Source organism: Entelurus aequoreus, linkage group LG06 (genome assembly GCF_033978785.1).
Source record: "Entelurus aequoreus isolate RoL-2023_Sb linkage group LG06, RoL_Eaeq_v1.1, whole genome shotgun sequence".
In the NCBI taxonomy this organism is placed as follows: Eukaryota; Metazoa; Chordata; class Actinopteri; order Syngnathiformes; family Syngnathidae; genus Entelurus; species Entelurus aequoreus.
Genome location: NC_084736.1, coordinates 83,903,660 through 83,922,412, shown reverse-complemented (window position 1 = coordinate 83,922,412; position 18,753 = coordinate 83,903,660). Strand labels below are relative to the sequence as shown.

The following is an 18,753-nucleotide window of genomic DNA, read 5'->3' as shown; positions in this document are numbered from 1 at the left end:
TACTCAGTCATGATTAATCACTAGAGATGTCCGATAATATCGGTCTGCCGATAAATGCGTTAAAATGTTATATCGGAAATTATCGGTATCGGTTTTTTTATTATCAGTATCGTTGTTTTTTTTTTGTTTGTTTGTTTTTTTATTAAATCCACATAAAAAACACAAGATACACTTACAATTAGTGCACCAAGCCAAAAAACCTCCCTCCCCCATTTACACTCATTCACACAAAAGGGTTGTTTCTTTCTGTTATTAATAGTCTGCTTCCTACATTATATATCAATATATATCAATACAGTCTGCAAGGGATACAGTCCGTAAGCACACATGATTGTGCGTGCTGCTGCTCCACTAATAGTACTAACCTTTAACAGTTAATTTTACAAATTTTCATTAATTACTAGTTTCTATGTAACTGTTTTTATATTGTTGTACCTTCTTTTTTATTCAAGAAAATGTTTTTAATTTATTTATCTTATTTTATTTGATTCATTTTTTTAAAAAGTACCTTATCTTCACCATACCTGGTTGTCCAAATTAGACATAATAATGTGTTAATTCCACGACTGCATATATCGGTTGATATCGGTATCGGTAATTAAAGAGTTGGACAATATCGGCATATCGGATATCGGCAAAAAGCCATTATTGGACATCTCTATTAATCACAATTAAAAAATGCGATTAATCTGGTTTTAAAAATCATTAGACAACACTAATTGAAATCATTAGAAATAAATGAATCACGTGACTTAAGTATTTGTAGTTTAGTAGTACTTAGCGCAATACCTTTATTTATCAATCAATGTTTATTTATATAGCCCTAAATCACAAGTGTCTCAAAGGGCTGCACAAGCCACAACGACAGCCTCTGTACAGAGCCCACATACGGGCAAGGAAAAACTCACCCCAGTGGGACGTCGATGTGAATGACTATGAAGCCCCTCTAGGGGAGACCGAAAGCATAATATGCAGCATTTCCATATATGCAAAGAAATAATGTGGAGGAGTTCAAGTACCTGGGAGTCTTGTTCACCAGTGAGGGGAGAGTGGATGGTGAGATGGACAGGTGGATCGGTGCGGCATCTTCAGTAATGCGGACGCTGTATCGATCCGTTGTGGTGAAGAAGGAGCTGAGACGGAAGGCAAAGCTCTCAATTTACCGCTCGATCTACGTTCCCATCCTCACCTATGGTCATGAGCTTTGGGTCATGACCGAAGGGACAAGATCACGGCCCAAATGAGTTTCCTCCGCCGGGTGGTGGGTCTCTCCCTTAGAGATAGGGTGAGAAGCTCTGTCATCAAAGTAAAGCCGCTGCTCCTCCACATGGAGAGGAGCCAGATGAGGTGGTTCGGGCATCTGGTCAGGATGCCACCCGAACATCTCCCTAGGGAGGTGTTTAGGGCACGTCCGACCGGTAGGAGGCCACGGGGAAGACCCAGGACACATTGGGAAGACTTATGTCTCCCGGCTGGCCTGGGAATGCCTCTGGATCCCCCGGGAGGAGCTGGACCAAGTGGCTGGGGAGAGGGAAGTCTGGGCTTCCCTGCTTAGGCTGCTGCCCCCGCGACCCGAGCTTGGATAAGCGGAAGAAAATGGATGGATGGCAAAGAAATAATAATGGTCGAAACTAGAGATGTCCGATAATATCGGCCGATAAATGCTTTAAAATGTAATATCGGAAATTATCGGTATCGTTTTTTTTATTATCTGTATCGTTTTTTTTTTATTAAATCCACATAAAAAACACAAGATACACTTACAATTAGTGCACCAAGCCAAAAAACCTCCCTCCCCCATTTACACTCATTCACACAAAAGGGTTGTTTCTTTCTGTTATTAATATTCTGCTTCCTACATTATATATCAATATATATCAATACAGTCTGCAAGGGATACAGTCCGTAAGCACACATGATTGTGCGTGCTGCTGCTCCACTAATAGTACTAACCTTTAACACTTCATTTGACTCATTTTCATTAATTACTAGTTTCTATGTAACTGTTTTTATATTGTTTTACTTTCTTTTTTATTCAAGAAAATGTTTTTAATTTATCTTATTTTTTTTAATTTTTTTTAAAAGGACCTTATCTTCACCATACCTGGTTGTCCAAATTAGGCATAGAAATGTGTTAATTCCACGACTGTATATATCGGTATCGGTTGATATCGGTATCGGTAATTAAGAGCAGGACAATATCGGAATATCAGATATCGGCAAAAAAGCCATTATCGGACATCCCTAATCAAAACATTACAGTACAAAAAACAGCGCCAGGGGGTTGTAAATTCAATAAAGAAACTAAAATAGAATGCAATATATATATATATATACAGTATATATATATATATATATATATATATATATATATATATATATATATATATATATATATATATATATATATATATGTATGTATATATACAGTATATATATATATAGTATATATATATATATATACATATATAAATATATATATATATATATATATATATATATATATATATATATATATATATATATATATATATATATATATATATATATATATATATATATATTATTATCATTTATATATATATATATATATATATATATATATATATATATATATATATATGTAACAAAGTGTAAAGCAATATTCTCACACAAGTTCTGTAAATAATCCAAATTTGGAGCACAGCATCATAGTTTTCACAGATTTTTGTATTTAGCGCGATACCTTTTTATTTATTTTTTATACATTTAATATTTAATGTGGCACATCCAAAAGCAACATTAACTAGACGCAACCAAAAATCCATCCATGATAGTAGTTTTGCTTTTTATTTTTATTTTTTATTTTATTTAATAAACCTTTATTTACAAACAGTTGAGAAATAATAATCAAAGTAAGTACAAAACAGCGCCAGGGGGTTGTAAATTCAAAGTAACTCAAATAGAATGCAAAATATATATATATAACAAAGTGCAAAGCTATAGGCTCACACAATTTCAGTAAATAATCTAACTTTGGAACACAGCATCATAGTTTTCACAGCTTTTTGCTTGTTAGAGGTAGAGAGTGTTTTATACGGAGCCCCTAAAGGGACATGGGGGAAAAAAAATTTGGATAATTAAAAAAAATGTTGTTTTTTTTTAGACATGCAACTTTTTATAAAGTTATAAAAAAAGTTTTTATGAAGTTATATAAAAAAATAAAATAAAAATTTTTTTGTAGAATTTTTTTTTTAGACATGTATCTCGTACGCACGAGATACATGTCTAAAAATAATAATAATAAAAATAAAAATAAATTAAAAAATATATATATATTTTTAATAACTTTATAAAAAATTTCAAGACATGTCTAAAAAAAATATAATAATAAAAAAAATAAAAAAAAATTTCCCCCCATGTCCCTTTCCGTAGTTTTAACATAGAGTTCTAATTCTTTTTTAAAGGCACAAAAACAGGTCGGGTATTGAGAAACTTACATTTATGAATATAAAAGTTAGCCAATAGTACAATGAGGTTGCAAAGGTAAAATTCCTTTTCAAATTTGTTTTCATACAGTGTAAATCCAAATAGCACATCTTTAATTAGCGCCATAACTGTTAGTGCTTCCCACCACGTCTGCCGTCAAGCGTCACTTATTGCGGCCAGCCAGAGTTTTATTTTGAAAAGCGGAAGCAGTTGTGTAATTGACGCTCAGCAGCCAGTGTGCGTCCTGCTTGTCAACAACACTGCAACCTGAGACAGGAGAGCAGCCTGTTGGCCAGCTAAGCTCTGCTAAACACCTTCTTTTACTACATAGTCTGCTCATTTACACCGTCATGTAACTACCGTGGAAACTTACCTGGACCGGGCGGGAGGTCGGACGGACTTTTTACTTGGGTAAGTTGACGACATCCAGCAGAGAAAGAAGACAGCTTGACTTGTCTTCCTTCAACTGTTAGCTCCTGGTTGCTAACAAGGGACTTTAAATATGTTTACATGTTCGCATAATAATCTCACTACAATCTTTACTCTTTACTCTTCTTCTTCTTCTTAAACGTGCTCGCACATTTCTTACTTTGTACGGACTCCACTCTCACAACAGGCCGACGGACTTTTGCTAATCCTCAGCAGGTTGTGGTCCACCATTAGTGGTTAAGTTAAGTTAAGTTAAGTTGTGGTCCACCATTAGTGGTTAAGTTAAGTTAAGTTAAGTTGTGGTCCACCATTAGTGGTTAAGTTAAGCTAAGTTAAGTTGTGGTCCTCCATTAGTGGTTAAGTTAAGTTGTGGTCCACCATTAGTGGTTAAGTTAAGTTAAGTTGTGGTCCACCATTAGTGGTTAAGGTAAGTTAAGTTGTGGTCCACCATTAGTGGTTAAGTTAAGTTAAGTTGTGGTCCTCCATTAGTGGTTAAGTTAAGTTGTGGTCCACCATTAGTGGTTAAGTTAAGTTAAGTTGTGGTCCACCATTAGTGGTTAAGTTAAGTTAAGTTGTGGTCCTCCATTAGTGGTTAAGTTAAGTTGTGGTCCACCATTAGTGGTTAAGTTAAGTTGTGGTCCACCATTAGAGGTTAAGGTAAGTTAAGTTGTGGTCCACCATTAGTGGTTAAGTTAAGTTAAGTTGTGGTCCACCATTAGTGGTTAAGGTAAGTTAAGTTGTGGTCCACCATTAGTGGTTAAGTTAAGTTAAGTTGTGGTCCACCATTAGTGGTTAAGGTAAGTTAAGTTGTGGTCCACCATTAGTGGTTAAGTTAAGTTGTGGTCCACCATTAGTGGTTAAGGTAAGTTAAGTTGTGGTCCACCATTAGTGGTTAAGTTAAGTTAAGTTGTGGTCCACCATTAGTGGTTAAGGTAAGTTAAGTTGTGGTCCACCATTAGTGGTTAAATTGTGGTCCACCATTAGTGGTTAAGTTAAGTTAAGTTGTGGTCCACCATTAGTGGTTAAGTTAAGTTAAGTTAAGTTAAGCAGGTTGTGGTCCACCATAAGGGGTTAAGTTAAGTTAAGCGGCCACAGGAGGGACATTTAGTAGCACTTGTTGGGACAAGCAGTAGGAAATGGATGGATGGATGTTGACTGGCAACACAGACATAAAGTCAATGCATCCACTAAAAATCAACTTCTATTCAGTAGAATAGACAGCAAAGACAACATATTTCATGTTCACACTGACAAACTTATTTTTTTGCAAATAATCATTAACTTAGAGTTTGAAAAAAGTTGTCACAGGGGCATGTTCACCAGTGTGTTACATGGCCTTTCCTTTTAACAACACTCAGTGAAGGTTTGGGAAGTGAGGAGACACATTTTTGAAGTGGAATTCTTTCCCATTCTTGCTTGATGTACAGCTTAAGTTGTTCAACAGTCTCCCTTCTCATATTTTAGCTGCCACACATTTTCAATGTCTGGACTACAGGCAGGCCAGTCTAGTACCCGCACTCTTTTACTATGAAGCCACGTTGATGTAACACGTGGCTTGGCATTGTCTTGCTGAAATAAGCAGGGGCGTCCATGATAACAACATATGTTGCTCCAAAAGCTGTATGTACCTTTCAGCATTAATGGTGCCTTCACAGATGTGTAAGTTACCCATGTCTTGGCCACTAATACACCCCCATACCATCACACATGCTGCCTTTTACACTTTCACCCTAGAACATGTCTTGGCCACTAATACACCCCCATACCATCACACAAGCTGCCTTTTACACTTTCACCCTAGAACAATCCGGATGGTTCTTTTCCTCTTTGGTCCGGAGGACACGACGTCCACAGTTTCCAAAAACAATTTGAAATGTGGACTCGTCAGACCACAGAACACTTTTCCACTTTGTATCAGTCCATCTTAGATGAGCTCGGGCCTTTGTGTTGTTCTGGGTGTTGTTGATAAATGGCTTTCGCTTTGCATAATAGAGTTTTAACTTTGCACTTACAGATGTAGCAACGAACTGTAGCTACTGACAGTGGTTTTCTGAAGTGTTCCTGAGCCCATGTGGTGATATCCTTTACACACTGATGTCGCTTTTCGATGCAGTAGCGCCTGAGGGGTCAAAGGTGTGTAATATCATGGCTTACGTGCAGTGATTTCTGCAGATTCTCTGAACCTTTTGATGATATTACGGAGCGTAGATGGTGAAATCCCTAAATTCCTTGTTGAGAAATGTTGTTCTTAAACAATTTGCTCAGGCATTTGTTGACAAAGTGGTGACCCTCGCCCCGTCCTTGTTTGTGAACGACTAAGCATTTCATGGAAGCTGCTTTTATACCCAATCATGGCACCCACCTGTTCCCAATTAGCCTGTTCACCTGTGGGATGTTCCAAATAAGTCTTTGATGAGCATTCCTCAACTTTATCACTCTTTTTTGCCACTTGTGCCAGCTTTTTTGAAACATGTTGCAGGCATGAAGTTCCAAATGAGCTAATATTTGCAACAAATAATAAAGTTTCTCAGTGTGAACATGAAATATCTTGTCTTTGCAGTCTATTCAATTGAATATAAGTTGAAAAGGATTTGTTGTATTCTCTTTTTGTTTACCTTTTACACAACGTGACAACTTCACTGCTTTTGTAGTTTGTATTTTAACTATGTGGCCTTTTTGTTGATGCGCTTTTTTATTGATTTATTGATTGGTGTGGTTGTTACTGCAGGACACCCTAAACATGATGAGTGTTGTTTGGTGTTTTTTGTATTGTATTGATGGATTCTACTTTGTTGTCAGATTGTGGAAAACACAAAGAAATGTGTGAATTGTAACAAAACAGGCACTATTTTTAGAGGCCTACTGAAAGCCACTACTAGCGACCACGCAGTCTGATAGTTTATATATCAATGATGACATTTTAACATTGCAACACATGCCAATACGGCCGGGTTAACTTATAAAGTGACATTTGACATTTCCTGGGAAACTTCCGGCTGAAAAGGTCTATGTATGATGACGTATGCGCGTGACGTCAATGGTTGAAACAGAAGTATTCAGACACATTGAATCCAATACAAAAAGCTCTGTTTTCATCGCAAAATTCCACAGTATTCTGGAATCTTTTGCAATTTGTTTAATGAACAATGAAGACTGCAAAGAAGAAAGCTGTAGGTTGGATCGGTGTATTAGCGGCGGGCTGCAGCAACACAACCAGGAGGACTTTGACTTGGATAGTAAATGCGCTAGCTGACGCTAGCCGCCGACCGCACGGATGATCGGGTGAAGTCCTTCGTCGCTCCGTCGATCGATGGAACGCAGGTGAGCACGGGTGTTGATGAGCAGATGAGGGCTGGCTGGCGTAGGTGGATAGCTATTGTTTTTAGCATAGCCCTGTGAGGTCCCGTAGCTAAGTTAGCTTCAATGGTGTCGTTAGCAACAGCATTGTTAAGCTTCGCCAGGCTGGAAAGTATTAACCGTGTAGTTACATGTCCATGGTTTAATAGTATTGTTGATCTTCTGTCTATCCTTCCAGTCAGGTGTTTATTTCTTTTGTTTCTATCTGCAGTTAAGCCCGATGCTATCACGTTAGCTCCGTAGCTAAAGTGCTTCGCCGATGTATTGTCGTGGAGATAAAAGGCACTGTGAATGTCCATTTCGCGTTCTCGACTCTCATTTTCAAGAGGATATAGTATTAAGATTAAGATTAAAGTACCAATGATTGTCACACACACACTAGATGTGGTGAAATTTGTCCTCTGCATTTGTCCCATCCCCTTGGGGAGCAGTGGGCAGCAGCGGCGCCACGCCCGGGAATCATTTTGGTGATTTAACTCCCAGGTGGTTTGAAATACAAATCCGTGATCCACAATAGAAAAAGGAGAGAGTGTGGAATCCAATGAGCCAGCTTGTACCTAAGTTACGGTCAGAGCGAAAAAAGATGCGTCCTGCACTGCACTCTAGTCCTTCACTCTCACGTTCCTCATCCACGAATCTTTCATCCTCGCTCAAATTAATGGGGTAATCGTCGCTTTCTCGGTCCGAATCTCTCTCGCTGCTGGTGTAAACAATTGGGAAATGTGAGGAGCTCCACAACCTGTGACGTCACGCTACTTCCGGTACAGGCAAGGCTTTTTTTTTTATCAGCGACCAAAAGTTGCGAACTTTATCGTCGATGTTCTCTACTAAATCCTTTCAGCAAAAATATGGCAATATCGCGAAATGATCAAGTATGACACATAGAATGGATCTGCTATCCCCGTTTAAATAAGAAAATGTCATTTCAGTAGGCCTTTAAATCTGCATGCAATGAGCATTTACCAGAACTTGCTAAGAGTGTAATGATCTGAATGTTGCACAAATGATCCAGCTGGGCGAAGGGGGGCTGAGAAAATAATAGATTTTCATGACTTAAGTTTTGTTTTCCTTAAATAAAATCAGTTATGATGCACAGCACAAGCATGTTCCATTAAAAATTTGTTTTCACTGAATTTGACCGAAAAATATTCATCAAATAGCTAAGCCAATGTATGTACGAGTTCTATATTGTTGATATTTCTGATAACATGTGTTAGGCTGTTGATACATGTTGTTCGTTGTCCACCTGGAGCTTTCTTTCCTACTAGTTTTCCTGTTAACATCAGTTTTTCTAAGCTGTCTTTTCTAATGATATGGCCGAAGAATTTCAACTGTCTATTTGGAATGGTTGCAATTAGAGATCTTCTTGTTTTTGCCCTCGTCAATACCTCTTCATGACTTTTCTTTTCAGTCCATGACATGCGGAGTATTTTTCTGAAGAACCACATTTCAGTTGCCTCTAATTTTCTCAGTTGTTGATTGTTTAAAGTCCAGCATTCACAGCCGTAGACTAGGACAGACCACACGTACGTTTTGAGGACTCGGAGTTTGGTGTCAATTGAGATGTTTCTATTTTTAAATACAAGACTCATTTTGTTTGAAGCTGTCTTTTGACATGGCAATCCTTTTGTTTATCTCTTTGTCACACCTACCATCAGATGTTACTGTGACACCGAGGTATTTGAATTGTTTTATTTTCTTGTTGTTGCATGTGAGGTTACATGCAGGTGGATGTGGTTTCTTGGAAACTGTCAGGCTTTCGGTTTTGTCGAGGTTTAAAGCCAGTCCGTTTGCTTCACTGTGGGCTATTACTGTGTTCAGGATGCTCTGTCGTTTTTCTTCAGAGGCTGCCACAAGCAGAACGCGGCATAGGTTTAGGAAAGATGGACTGGCGGAGATGATTGGCTGCTAAGAAGCTGTCCAGTTTATTATCTGTTTCTGCCATACATCGATAATCCGCTGACGTCGAAAATGGGGCGAATTCCAAACAGCTCCTTTGGAAGAAGTAGGAAGGAAGGCAAGATAAATAGCTCCGCAATGCCGCCATGCTTTGATTTGCAGTTCATAAATACACAACAGCAGGTACTAGGCTCTTTCTCTCTGGCACTCATGGAGGGCGGACGTTCCCCTTCCCTCTCCCTTATCTCTCCTGTTCGCTTCTTTGTCTTGTCTTAACTTTCTTGTTGCCTCTTTTTGCACTGCTCTCCAAATCTAAACATTGGAACTATTCAACTGGCCTCAACCAAATTGACAAGATCTTGGGTTTGGGGGAACCTGCTTGTCGTGACGGAGCGGTTCTTACTGGACACACGACGGACTCTTGGGAGAAGAAGGAGTGCCACGTGCCTGGTGACCCTTTTCTGTGGAGGACGTGAAGATATCTACCTATTGGGAACTATGACAACAGGACATCGGCTGATTGGAGTAAGCGTTGCTCTGGTTTGTCGACAAATAGGAAGTTGCTGGCAGTCTTCAAAGTAGCCCAAAGCTGCCACAAATGATTGGAGGATGCGGGAAGAACTGTGGACACTCTTGTGATTTTGGATCACATCGGACTGTCTGCCCCGCAGTTTTTGAGGACCAGTCATAGACAATTTAGAGTGAAAAGCAAATATTATTTTCACTCGCATACAAAACATTCTAACTTGGAGTGTTTCCCTGGCTTCGAGACTCTCCCAAAGGACACAACAAACTCCCTTCTTGTCTCTCATGGACACACACCTGTTGTTGTTGACTTTGGACTAGCGACAAACATCAAGGCCGCGGAACAGAGACACACTACGGGCTTACACACACACATGCAACCCCCCCCCCCTGACGCAAATCCAATAGGTGTGATGGACAGATGGGCAGCGCCTGAGAGCTACGGCCCACCATCATGACCTCGCACTCCCTTCCCTCTGTTGCTAGATATCTCGAGATGTACGTTGTAATATGTACAGTATATGTGATTTGCTATGGAGGTTTTTTCCCTCCCCAGACTGGGCCCCCTTAGGACCCCAGTCTAGATTGTATTTTTTTACTCATCTTCTTCCCCAGCGTATTACCTTTTTCCCACCTTTTACGGGGCGCCTTGTGGCGACCCATCAGCATTCCTGTTCTGTAACCCTTTACACTGTTTGTTTGTCTAATCTTGAACGGGTTTGTGCTGAAAACAAGGCTTTGTTGTACTTGTGCAATGACAATAAAAACCTATCTATCTCTCTATCTATCAATGGGTAAAAAAAGTTGATTTTGCAAAATAGGGCCCTAAAATGCTGGGGGGCTCAACTCGGACTAAACAGAGTTCTGACAGGGCTGTAGCCCCCCTCTAGTGCCGTCCCTGCCTATGTCACTAGTAGACCCGTACAAGCAGATGTTTGCATTCCATTAACAAGCGGTATAAAATGGATGGATGTAGCTAAAATGTTTCCTCCACGATTTATATTTAAGACGGAAAGAGAAATAAATGACTGAGTGATTTGAACATCCAGTGACAGTTGAGCCTTGCATCTCTGTATTCATGTTTTTTCATGTCTGGTTGTGTCATCCTTGCTGATTGCTTAACTGATTGCTGAAGTCTGTGCCAGTATCAACACAATATGAATGTCGTAAGTTAACAACAAGTGTGCTGTTCTTGTCAGTTTTAAATAGTTGAGTGGCTCTGTTGGGCTTTATCTACAACAGTCATGTTTGTCTACTCAGATAAAAGCCTTGTGCTTGCTCCTTTTTGACCTAAGTGTGTTCCTCTTAGGCTGCTTCAACACGCTCGTCCTCTGTGACATGACATCGCTGCTTGCTACTAACTACAACATCCAGAGTTCTACAGCAACCGGTTGACATTTGCTCAGGTGAAGTCTTGGTTTTGTATCATTTTTTTGCTGCTCTTTTTTCCAAAATCAACATTTGTAGGGCGATGTTTATGCACAGAAACATGTGGAGTATGTTATCCAACACTTCTAAAGGCCAAACAGGGAAGGGCGTGACTTGTCCTCAGTCTAAAGGCTGGAATATACAGTACACTCACGTCTCCTCTGACTGCGGCGTCTTGCTTGATTTATAGTTCTTCCGTGGGGGGGGGGAAGGGACGCCACACTTGTAATTAAGTGTCTCCAGAAGAAGCAACCACGGCTGTCATTGACGAGATATTTTCCTTGTTGTAAAGAATGATGAGAAGCACAACATTGACTTCTCTGTTGACACTGGAACTAATCATTCAGAATCATCAGTTTACTTTTAATGGACATTTGACTTATAAACCAGAGGAAAATTCCTTCGTTAAATGCCTACTGAAATGAATTTTTTTTATTTAAACGGGGATAGCAGATCTATTCTATGTGTCATACTTGATCATTTGGCGATATTGCCATATTTTTGCTGAAAGGATTTAGTATAGAACAACGACGATAAAGATCGCAACTTTTGGTATCTGATAAAAAAAAGGCTTGCCCCTACCGGAAGTAGCGTGACGTAGTCAGTTGAACATATACGCAAAGTTCCCTATTGTTTACAATGATGGCCGCATGAAGTGAGAGAGATTCGGACCGAGAAAGCGACAATTTCCACATTAATTTGAGCGAGGATGAAAGATTTGTGGATGAGTAAAGTGCAAGTGAAGGACTAGTGGGGAGTTGAAGCTATTCAGATAGGGAAGATGCTGTGAGAGCCGGGGGTGACCTGATATTCAGCTGGGAATGACTACAACAGTAAATAAACACAAGACATATATATACTCTATTAGCCACAACACAACCAGGCTTATATTTAATATGCCACAAATTAATCCTGCATAAAAACACCTACGTGTTTCTTATGCTAGCTCCTAGCTCCTCTGCTAGCTCCTAGCTCCATAGAACACGCCAATACAATTCAAACACCTGATCAACACACACAATCACTCAGCCCAAAAGACCGTTCACCTAACCCAAGGTTCATAAAGCTTATATATTTTTAAAAAGTTACGTACGTGACGCGCACATACGGTCAAGCTATCAAATGTTTAGCAGCCAAGGCTGCATACTCACGGTACCTGGTATTCAGCTGGGAATGACTACAACAGTAAATAAACATAAGACATATATTTACTCTATTAGCCACAACACAACCAGGCTTATATTTAATATGACACAAATTAATCCTGCATAAAAACACCTACGTCTTTGTTATGCTAACTCCTAGCTCCTATGCTAGCTCCTAGCTCCATAGAACACGCCAATACAATTCAAACACCTGATCAACACACACAATCACTCAGCCCAAAAGACCGTTCACCTAACCCAAGGTTCATAAAGCTTATATATTTTAAAAAAGTTACGTACATACGCAAAAAAAAAGTTGCGCACATACGGTCAAGCGATCAAATGTTTAGAAGCCAAAGCTGCATACTCACGGTAGCACGTCTGCGTCTTTGTCATCCAAATCAAAGTAATCCTGGTAAGAGTCTGTGTTGTCCCAGTTCTCTACAGGCGTCTGTGTATCGAAGTCAAAAGTCCTCCTGGTTAGAGTCTCTGTTATCCGAGTTCTTCCATCTTGACTGCATCTTTCGGGAATGTAAACAAAGACGCGCCGGCTGTGTACTGTTGTTGCTGACTTCGTTCGAAAAATACGTCCATTTCGCACCGACAACTTTCTTCTTTGTTTGCCCAGCTTCTTTCTCCATAATGCAATGAACATGATTGCAACAGATTCACGAACACAGATGTCCAGAATACTGTGGAATTATGAAATGAAAACAAAGCTTTTTCGTATTGGCTTCAATGTGGAAGGCATACCCGTGTTCCCCGGTCTACGTCACGCGCATACGTCATCCTCAGAGGCGTTTCGAACCGGAAGTTTAGCGGCAAATTTAAAATGTCACTTTATAAGTTAACCCGGCCGTATTGGCATGTGTTATAATGTTAAGATTTCATCATTGATATATAAACTATCAGACTGCGTGGTCGCTAGTAGTGGGTTTCAGTAGGCCTTTAAGATGGACTGCAACTTCTGAACGAGTCGCGCCAGCGGAAGCTCTTATTTGCAACGCTATTCAGCTGTTAGGGACATGGGACAATTTTCTCACACATTTGTTGACAAAGTGGTGACCCTCGCCCCATCCTTTCTTGTGAATGACTGAGCATTTCATGGAAGAGGCTTTTATACCCAATCATGGCACCCACCTGTTCCCAATTAGCCTGTTCACCTGTGGGATGTTCCAAATAAGTGTATTGATGAGCATTCCTCAACTTTCTCACTTGTGCCAGCTTTTTTGAAACATGTTGCAGGCATCAAATTCCAAGGTTCAAAAGGATTTGCAAATCATTGTGTTCTGTTTTTATTTACGATTTACACAACGTGGCAACTTCACTGGTTTTGGGTTATGTACTTGTAAACATTTGCATTTCAAAATATGTGAAATTTCCCCGGAAAATGGGTACAAATAAGGAATTAATTGTTATCACAAATTACTGTCAAATCAATAAAAAATATATAAATAATTCCTAATTAACTACCCTAATTTCCGGACTATAAGCCGCACCAGCTAAATTTAGGGGAAAATACAGATTGCTCCATATATAAGCCGCACCCGACTATAAGCCGCAGGGTTTTGATGTGTAATTAGCGTAGTATATAGGGGTTCCTGCTACCACGGAGGGGATTGTCGGGACAGAGATGACTGTTTGGGAGCGCAAAGCGTCCCATTTATTAACAATAAATCTTTCAATCATTCAATCAAACTTTCACATCTTTGACATGGCGAACAGCATTCGTGCAGAGTACAAATAATACAACGGTGCAAAGTAATACAAAGTGCTCGCCTGTACGTTATCAAAATAACCAGCCTACCGGTATATGAAAAGTCACTCTTTAATCATTGTGTCATCGTCTTCCTCCTGCGTACTAAAACCACCGAAATCCTCTTCGTCGGTGTCGGAGAAGAACAGGCCGTAAATAAGCCGCACCCTTGTATAAGCCGCAGGGACCAGAACGAGGGGAAAAAGTAGCGGCTTATAGTCCGGAAATTACGGTATTTGGACCCACGTCCCTTGTATGACACATCAACTATGAAAGATGTATTCGGTAGTTAGTGGATTTAAAAAGGTTTCCGAGTGAGGAACCCTGAAACGTAAATGAAAATAAAAACATTTCTAAGCTCCTTCACAGATCTTACAGTTTTTAAATCTGGCACACATAATTTCTTCCTTGATGTTACAGAAAGTATGATAATGTGTGACCTTCTCTTTTTTAGGTAAAGATCATAAGTTTCCTACTTGTCAAGATATTGACACAAGGTTTGGATTTTTGACAGAGATATCGTTTTCATGTCCATTCTTCATTGATTTGAACATTGCGTGCATAGTCAAAGTGATATCCACATCACAAGCAAAAAGAGTGCCAGTAGAGTCCACGTACAGACTAGAAACCACGCTTGTGCTGAGTCATTGTTTCCTATTGATTGATTGCACCAGTCCTTACTCATTTGTATAACTTGTGCTTTATTGCGCTCAACTATTCAAATACATGCAGTGTATTTCTCACTGTCACGGCACTCCCAACACAAAGTCCACAGTAATGGCTTGCTAAAGTCATATCTTTGAGGCTAATATTACAGCATTTATGGTGGCATGAATACATAATGGTAGTTTTGCTGCTGAACTAAGAACATTGTTTGTGTGCATAGGTGCTGTTCAACAGGATGGCTGCACAGGTGGAGGTACAGAGTGGGGAGGTTGGGAGGACCGTGACGGGAGGAAGACTTCACTTGAGTCCCCTGACTGACTCAAGTAATACAAGTCCATCAATCAGTCAGTCACATATCATCACTCCAGAACCTAAAAAACCTATTCCTGGCCCCAAACCACGTCTTACCCCAAAACCGTTTGCTGTGGAGAAGAAACCCATTATTAGACCTATTCCTGCCCCAAAGCCTCATACCAAAACCAGACCAGTATCCACTCACCTCGCTGGATACAAACCAGAAATTCCATGCAATCCAAATCCACAGCAACCAGTTGCCATTGTCATGCCAAGTCCTGTATCATCAAACCCTAGTCTACCTACCTCAACCTCGTTTAGAATATCTGCGAAAGTGAACACTGGGCAAACAACAAAGCCTGTTGCCCCTCCATTTAAACCAGCCCCCCCACTTGACCCTGTAGACCCTATCAAACCCACTCCCCCTTTGCCAGCAGAGAGACATAAACCTATGAACCAGATGACACCCATGCAGAAAGGGGCATCCATTAGCAGAGCCAAGTCCTTGGGGTTCCTTAATCAGATTGATTTTTCTGAGGCAGCGGTTCCACCTCGACCCAAACCCAGAGGATCCAGGCCTAGACCTGTATCAGCGGTTTTAATGTATAATGCAGAGACACCACTTCCTGCTTCTCACTTGACCGAAGGAAGACCTCTTTCTTTGGATTTGACATCCAAGTTTGAGTCTATTGGTCTGTCGTTACACCCTAAAACAGCCAAATCCAACATTAAAGAAAGCCCTCCGAAAGAGGAAGTACTTCCACCAAAGTCACAGCAGCAGACAAATAGTACTGTGTCCCTAAATACTGATGTTAAAGTGAAACCATTGGTCCCAAATGAGCAGACCAAAATATGCGTAAAAGAGCCTGAAGACAACCAGCAAGGAGTTAGCGTCAAGTCACGAATTAATCTCCTCCTTGATTCTTCCTCCGCTACCGAGACAGTCTCTGCTGGACAAACATCAGACATTCCTTCTCAAGTGCAGAACGTCCCTGAAACTCCACCACAAGTAGGTGTTAAACAGCTCATCAAGCAGCTAACCGATGATACAACACCAACTCAAAGTCCTGTCTTGAAACCAGCAGTGAAGCCCCGCTCCCTGCCTTCTGATCTCACTAAAAAGTAAGAGCTGCTCCTAACGCCTTGGCTTTGCACGTCTTTGTCCATGAGTTCCATTGTCATGCTTGGCTTTTGTTGTTTAATGTGTGTTCATCAGGTTTTCATCCGAGAAGTTATCTGACCTTGGCAGTGTTTCTCTCAGTGAGGAAACAGAATATCATGACATCAACAAAGATACTCAAAGAAGGGTAAGAGAGGTACCTATCTTTTCTAAAATGTGTGTCTGTTGGTATTTTGTCAATAGATGGCATATGAGAGTAGCCTTGATAGTTGACAGATAAATACAGAAGAAAACATGATGTGGACGTTTACATTTTGAAATATTAAATTATGATGCTTGCATACACTTTGCAAGTCTGTATTCCTTGTAAGTATACTCAGAGTTCAGTTCAGTTCAGTTTCAGTTTATTTCGAACATGCCTACGATACAATGTATGTTGTTTCATTACAGCACATCCGAAAAGGAGTAGGAAGAAGCAGAGCTTATTTAATCCTACCCCTTTTCATATATAGCAATTTTATCCCATTTCCTTGTTGTCTGCAACAGAACAGTGAATAAATAAATCATAAATAATTAACATACCCTTGTAAGTAAACAACACAAAATATAATCATTATATATTTTTATGTAAACAAAATATTACCAGGTGAAATTTAAATAAACCATGTTTTATCTTATTTTTGCGTCGTTTTATTCCATAATTGTATGTATTGCATTCTCATTGTTCCTCTGAAATGTGCAGGTGTACCTAATAAACAGTTTGCGCTTGGCTAACCAATAGCCACAGTAAAACAGCACTTCCTCTTTATGCACCAATGATGGTAAATGTGAGCGAGGGGTTGCATTCAGGAGCACCCAGAATTATGAGCATCAAACATTACAACTCAAGTCAGTTGTTTTGTGCACGTTCTATTTATCCAACCATAAATTTTAATATAATTAATACATATTCACTTGTAGTACATCTTATTTCTTATTTTGGATGTATTACTTAGTTATCGTTAAAAAAAGGCCTTATTTGAATGTAACAGGGACTTAAGCGCAGATTTAGGGCTGGGACTGTCAATATGATATGCAATACATGAGTCACAATTAGCGATGTAACGGTAAATGGTATAATGATAAACCGCGGTAAAATTCCCGACGGTTAGTAATAGTCAAAATTTTTAATTGCTGAAAAACCGTCATTTATAAATGCATTTTAGGCAACACTGCTTACTTCCTGAAAACGAAGTCACAGCAGCGCTGGCGCACGAGCATTAGCGTTGTTTGGCTTGAAAATCATGGCTGACAAACTACACATGCTTTGGTCCGGACATTTCCCCTCAGAGTAAACAGAGCCGAGCGCTTGGTTGAACTTAATTTTCCCTCGTTTCTCGGCGTGCATTTAAGAGCGCACTGCTGTTTTTAGATGGAGACTGGTGTTGACAATATTGGAGACAGACGCACTTGTCCCACACTAAAAGTATACAGTGTAGGATAAAACTATTTGATGTTGCTTTTATTTTCTCAATCAAGCGTCCGTCAGCTGCTGTGACAGACAGTTAATGACATTAGGAAACCGGCAGCAGGCGATGTCTCGAAACGTTGCCACAACTTGTTTATAAAGTCTTTAGTTTGTTTACTGGGATGCTCACTCGTCCTTTATTTAACTGCAAACTGTATCGGTGTTCAAATAACATAAATACTAGCTATACTGTTTTGTCATCTCATCGAACTGAACGCAGGTTGTGAAGATTGTGTATTCGATGTGAGAGGTATTACTCCTGTTTATTTTTGTTGGCCAAACTGTGGTACTGAACCACTAGGAGGCGTTGAAGAAAAAAGCTTGTTTATTTGACTTTATCTTCATTAGCCAAACTGCTTTGAGTTTTATATTGATATCAAAGAGTAAACGCCATGTTTTTTTTTACATTACTTGTGTTTTTTTCATGTCTCAGAGGTATTACTTTAAAAAACATTCGTGTGACACATTATTTTGTTAATGTGTTATTGTGTATAGTTAATTCCTATAGGACATATTTCCACTCAAACTCTTACTGGATCTGTCCCGATACAGCATCTACATGTACATATAAATGTACATAACTTAAAAAAAAAAATAAAATCAGATTTTTGAGCGCCGTGGACCACATAAAATCGGTTTGAGGTCAGCAAGCGCAACCAGAAATAATATAATACGGTACCGCAAAACCTTTATTCAGCTTTGTCCCATCCACTCTATAAAAGCCAAAGTAAGTCGAGACTTGGGTGCGTCTTTCAACTTAACTTCACCGCTTAAGTCCGCCATTCTAATGCCGTTGTTTGCTTTTTTAGCTCTGTCAGCTTAGGGTTGGAATCTGCGCGAGAAGTGACTGACTGGCAGTCTAGGTTTGAGTTGTGGCCAACAGCAGCTTTTGGGGGAATTTTCCCTGCGTGTCAAAAAAGCAATTGTAAGAGCTTGACTACAAGCGGGGGCATTACAATGTAAAACTCTGACTTGACTCCGTTAGAAGGACTTATGCGAGCAGTGAGAGCGTACCACTAATTGGATCGTAAGGTTAAATATCATAATAATTCGCCATATTGATATATCGTCACAAGCATACTATGAACCTGGCTTTGTTGTTGTTTTATGGTGGATGTTATTTGAAATGCTCTTTTCGTACTTGTATGAAAAACATATC

At 39.7% G+C, this 18,753-nt stretch overlaps 1 protein-coding gene across 3 annotated transcripts in view; it reads left to right on the top strand.

Moving 5' to 3' along the window:
• Positions 1-3,699: 3,699 nt before the first annotated feature.
• si:ch73-138n13.1 (calponin homology domain-containing protein DDB_G0272472) overlaps positions 3,700-18,753 on the top strand; it is a 69,805-nt gene continuing 54,751 nt past the window's right edge. The window contains exons 1-4 of one of the 3 annotated variants that reach the window (XM_062051672.1): positions 3,700-3,879; positions 10,988-11,084; positions 14,894-16,089; positions 16,184-16,283. In XM_062051672.1, the coding sequence (XP_061907656.1) occupies positions 14,909-16,089; positions 16,184-16,283 (1,281 nt within the window). In that variant the 5' untranslated portion in view covers positions 3,700-3,879; positions 10,988-11,084; positions 14,894-14,908. The remainder of the gene's footprint in view (positions 3,880-10,987; positions 11,085-14,893; positions 16,090-16,183; positions 16,284-18,753) is intronic. The other 2 variants (XM_062051674.1, XM_062051673.1) reach the window with 2 other exon arrangements.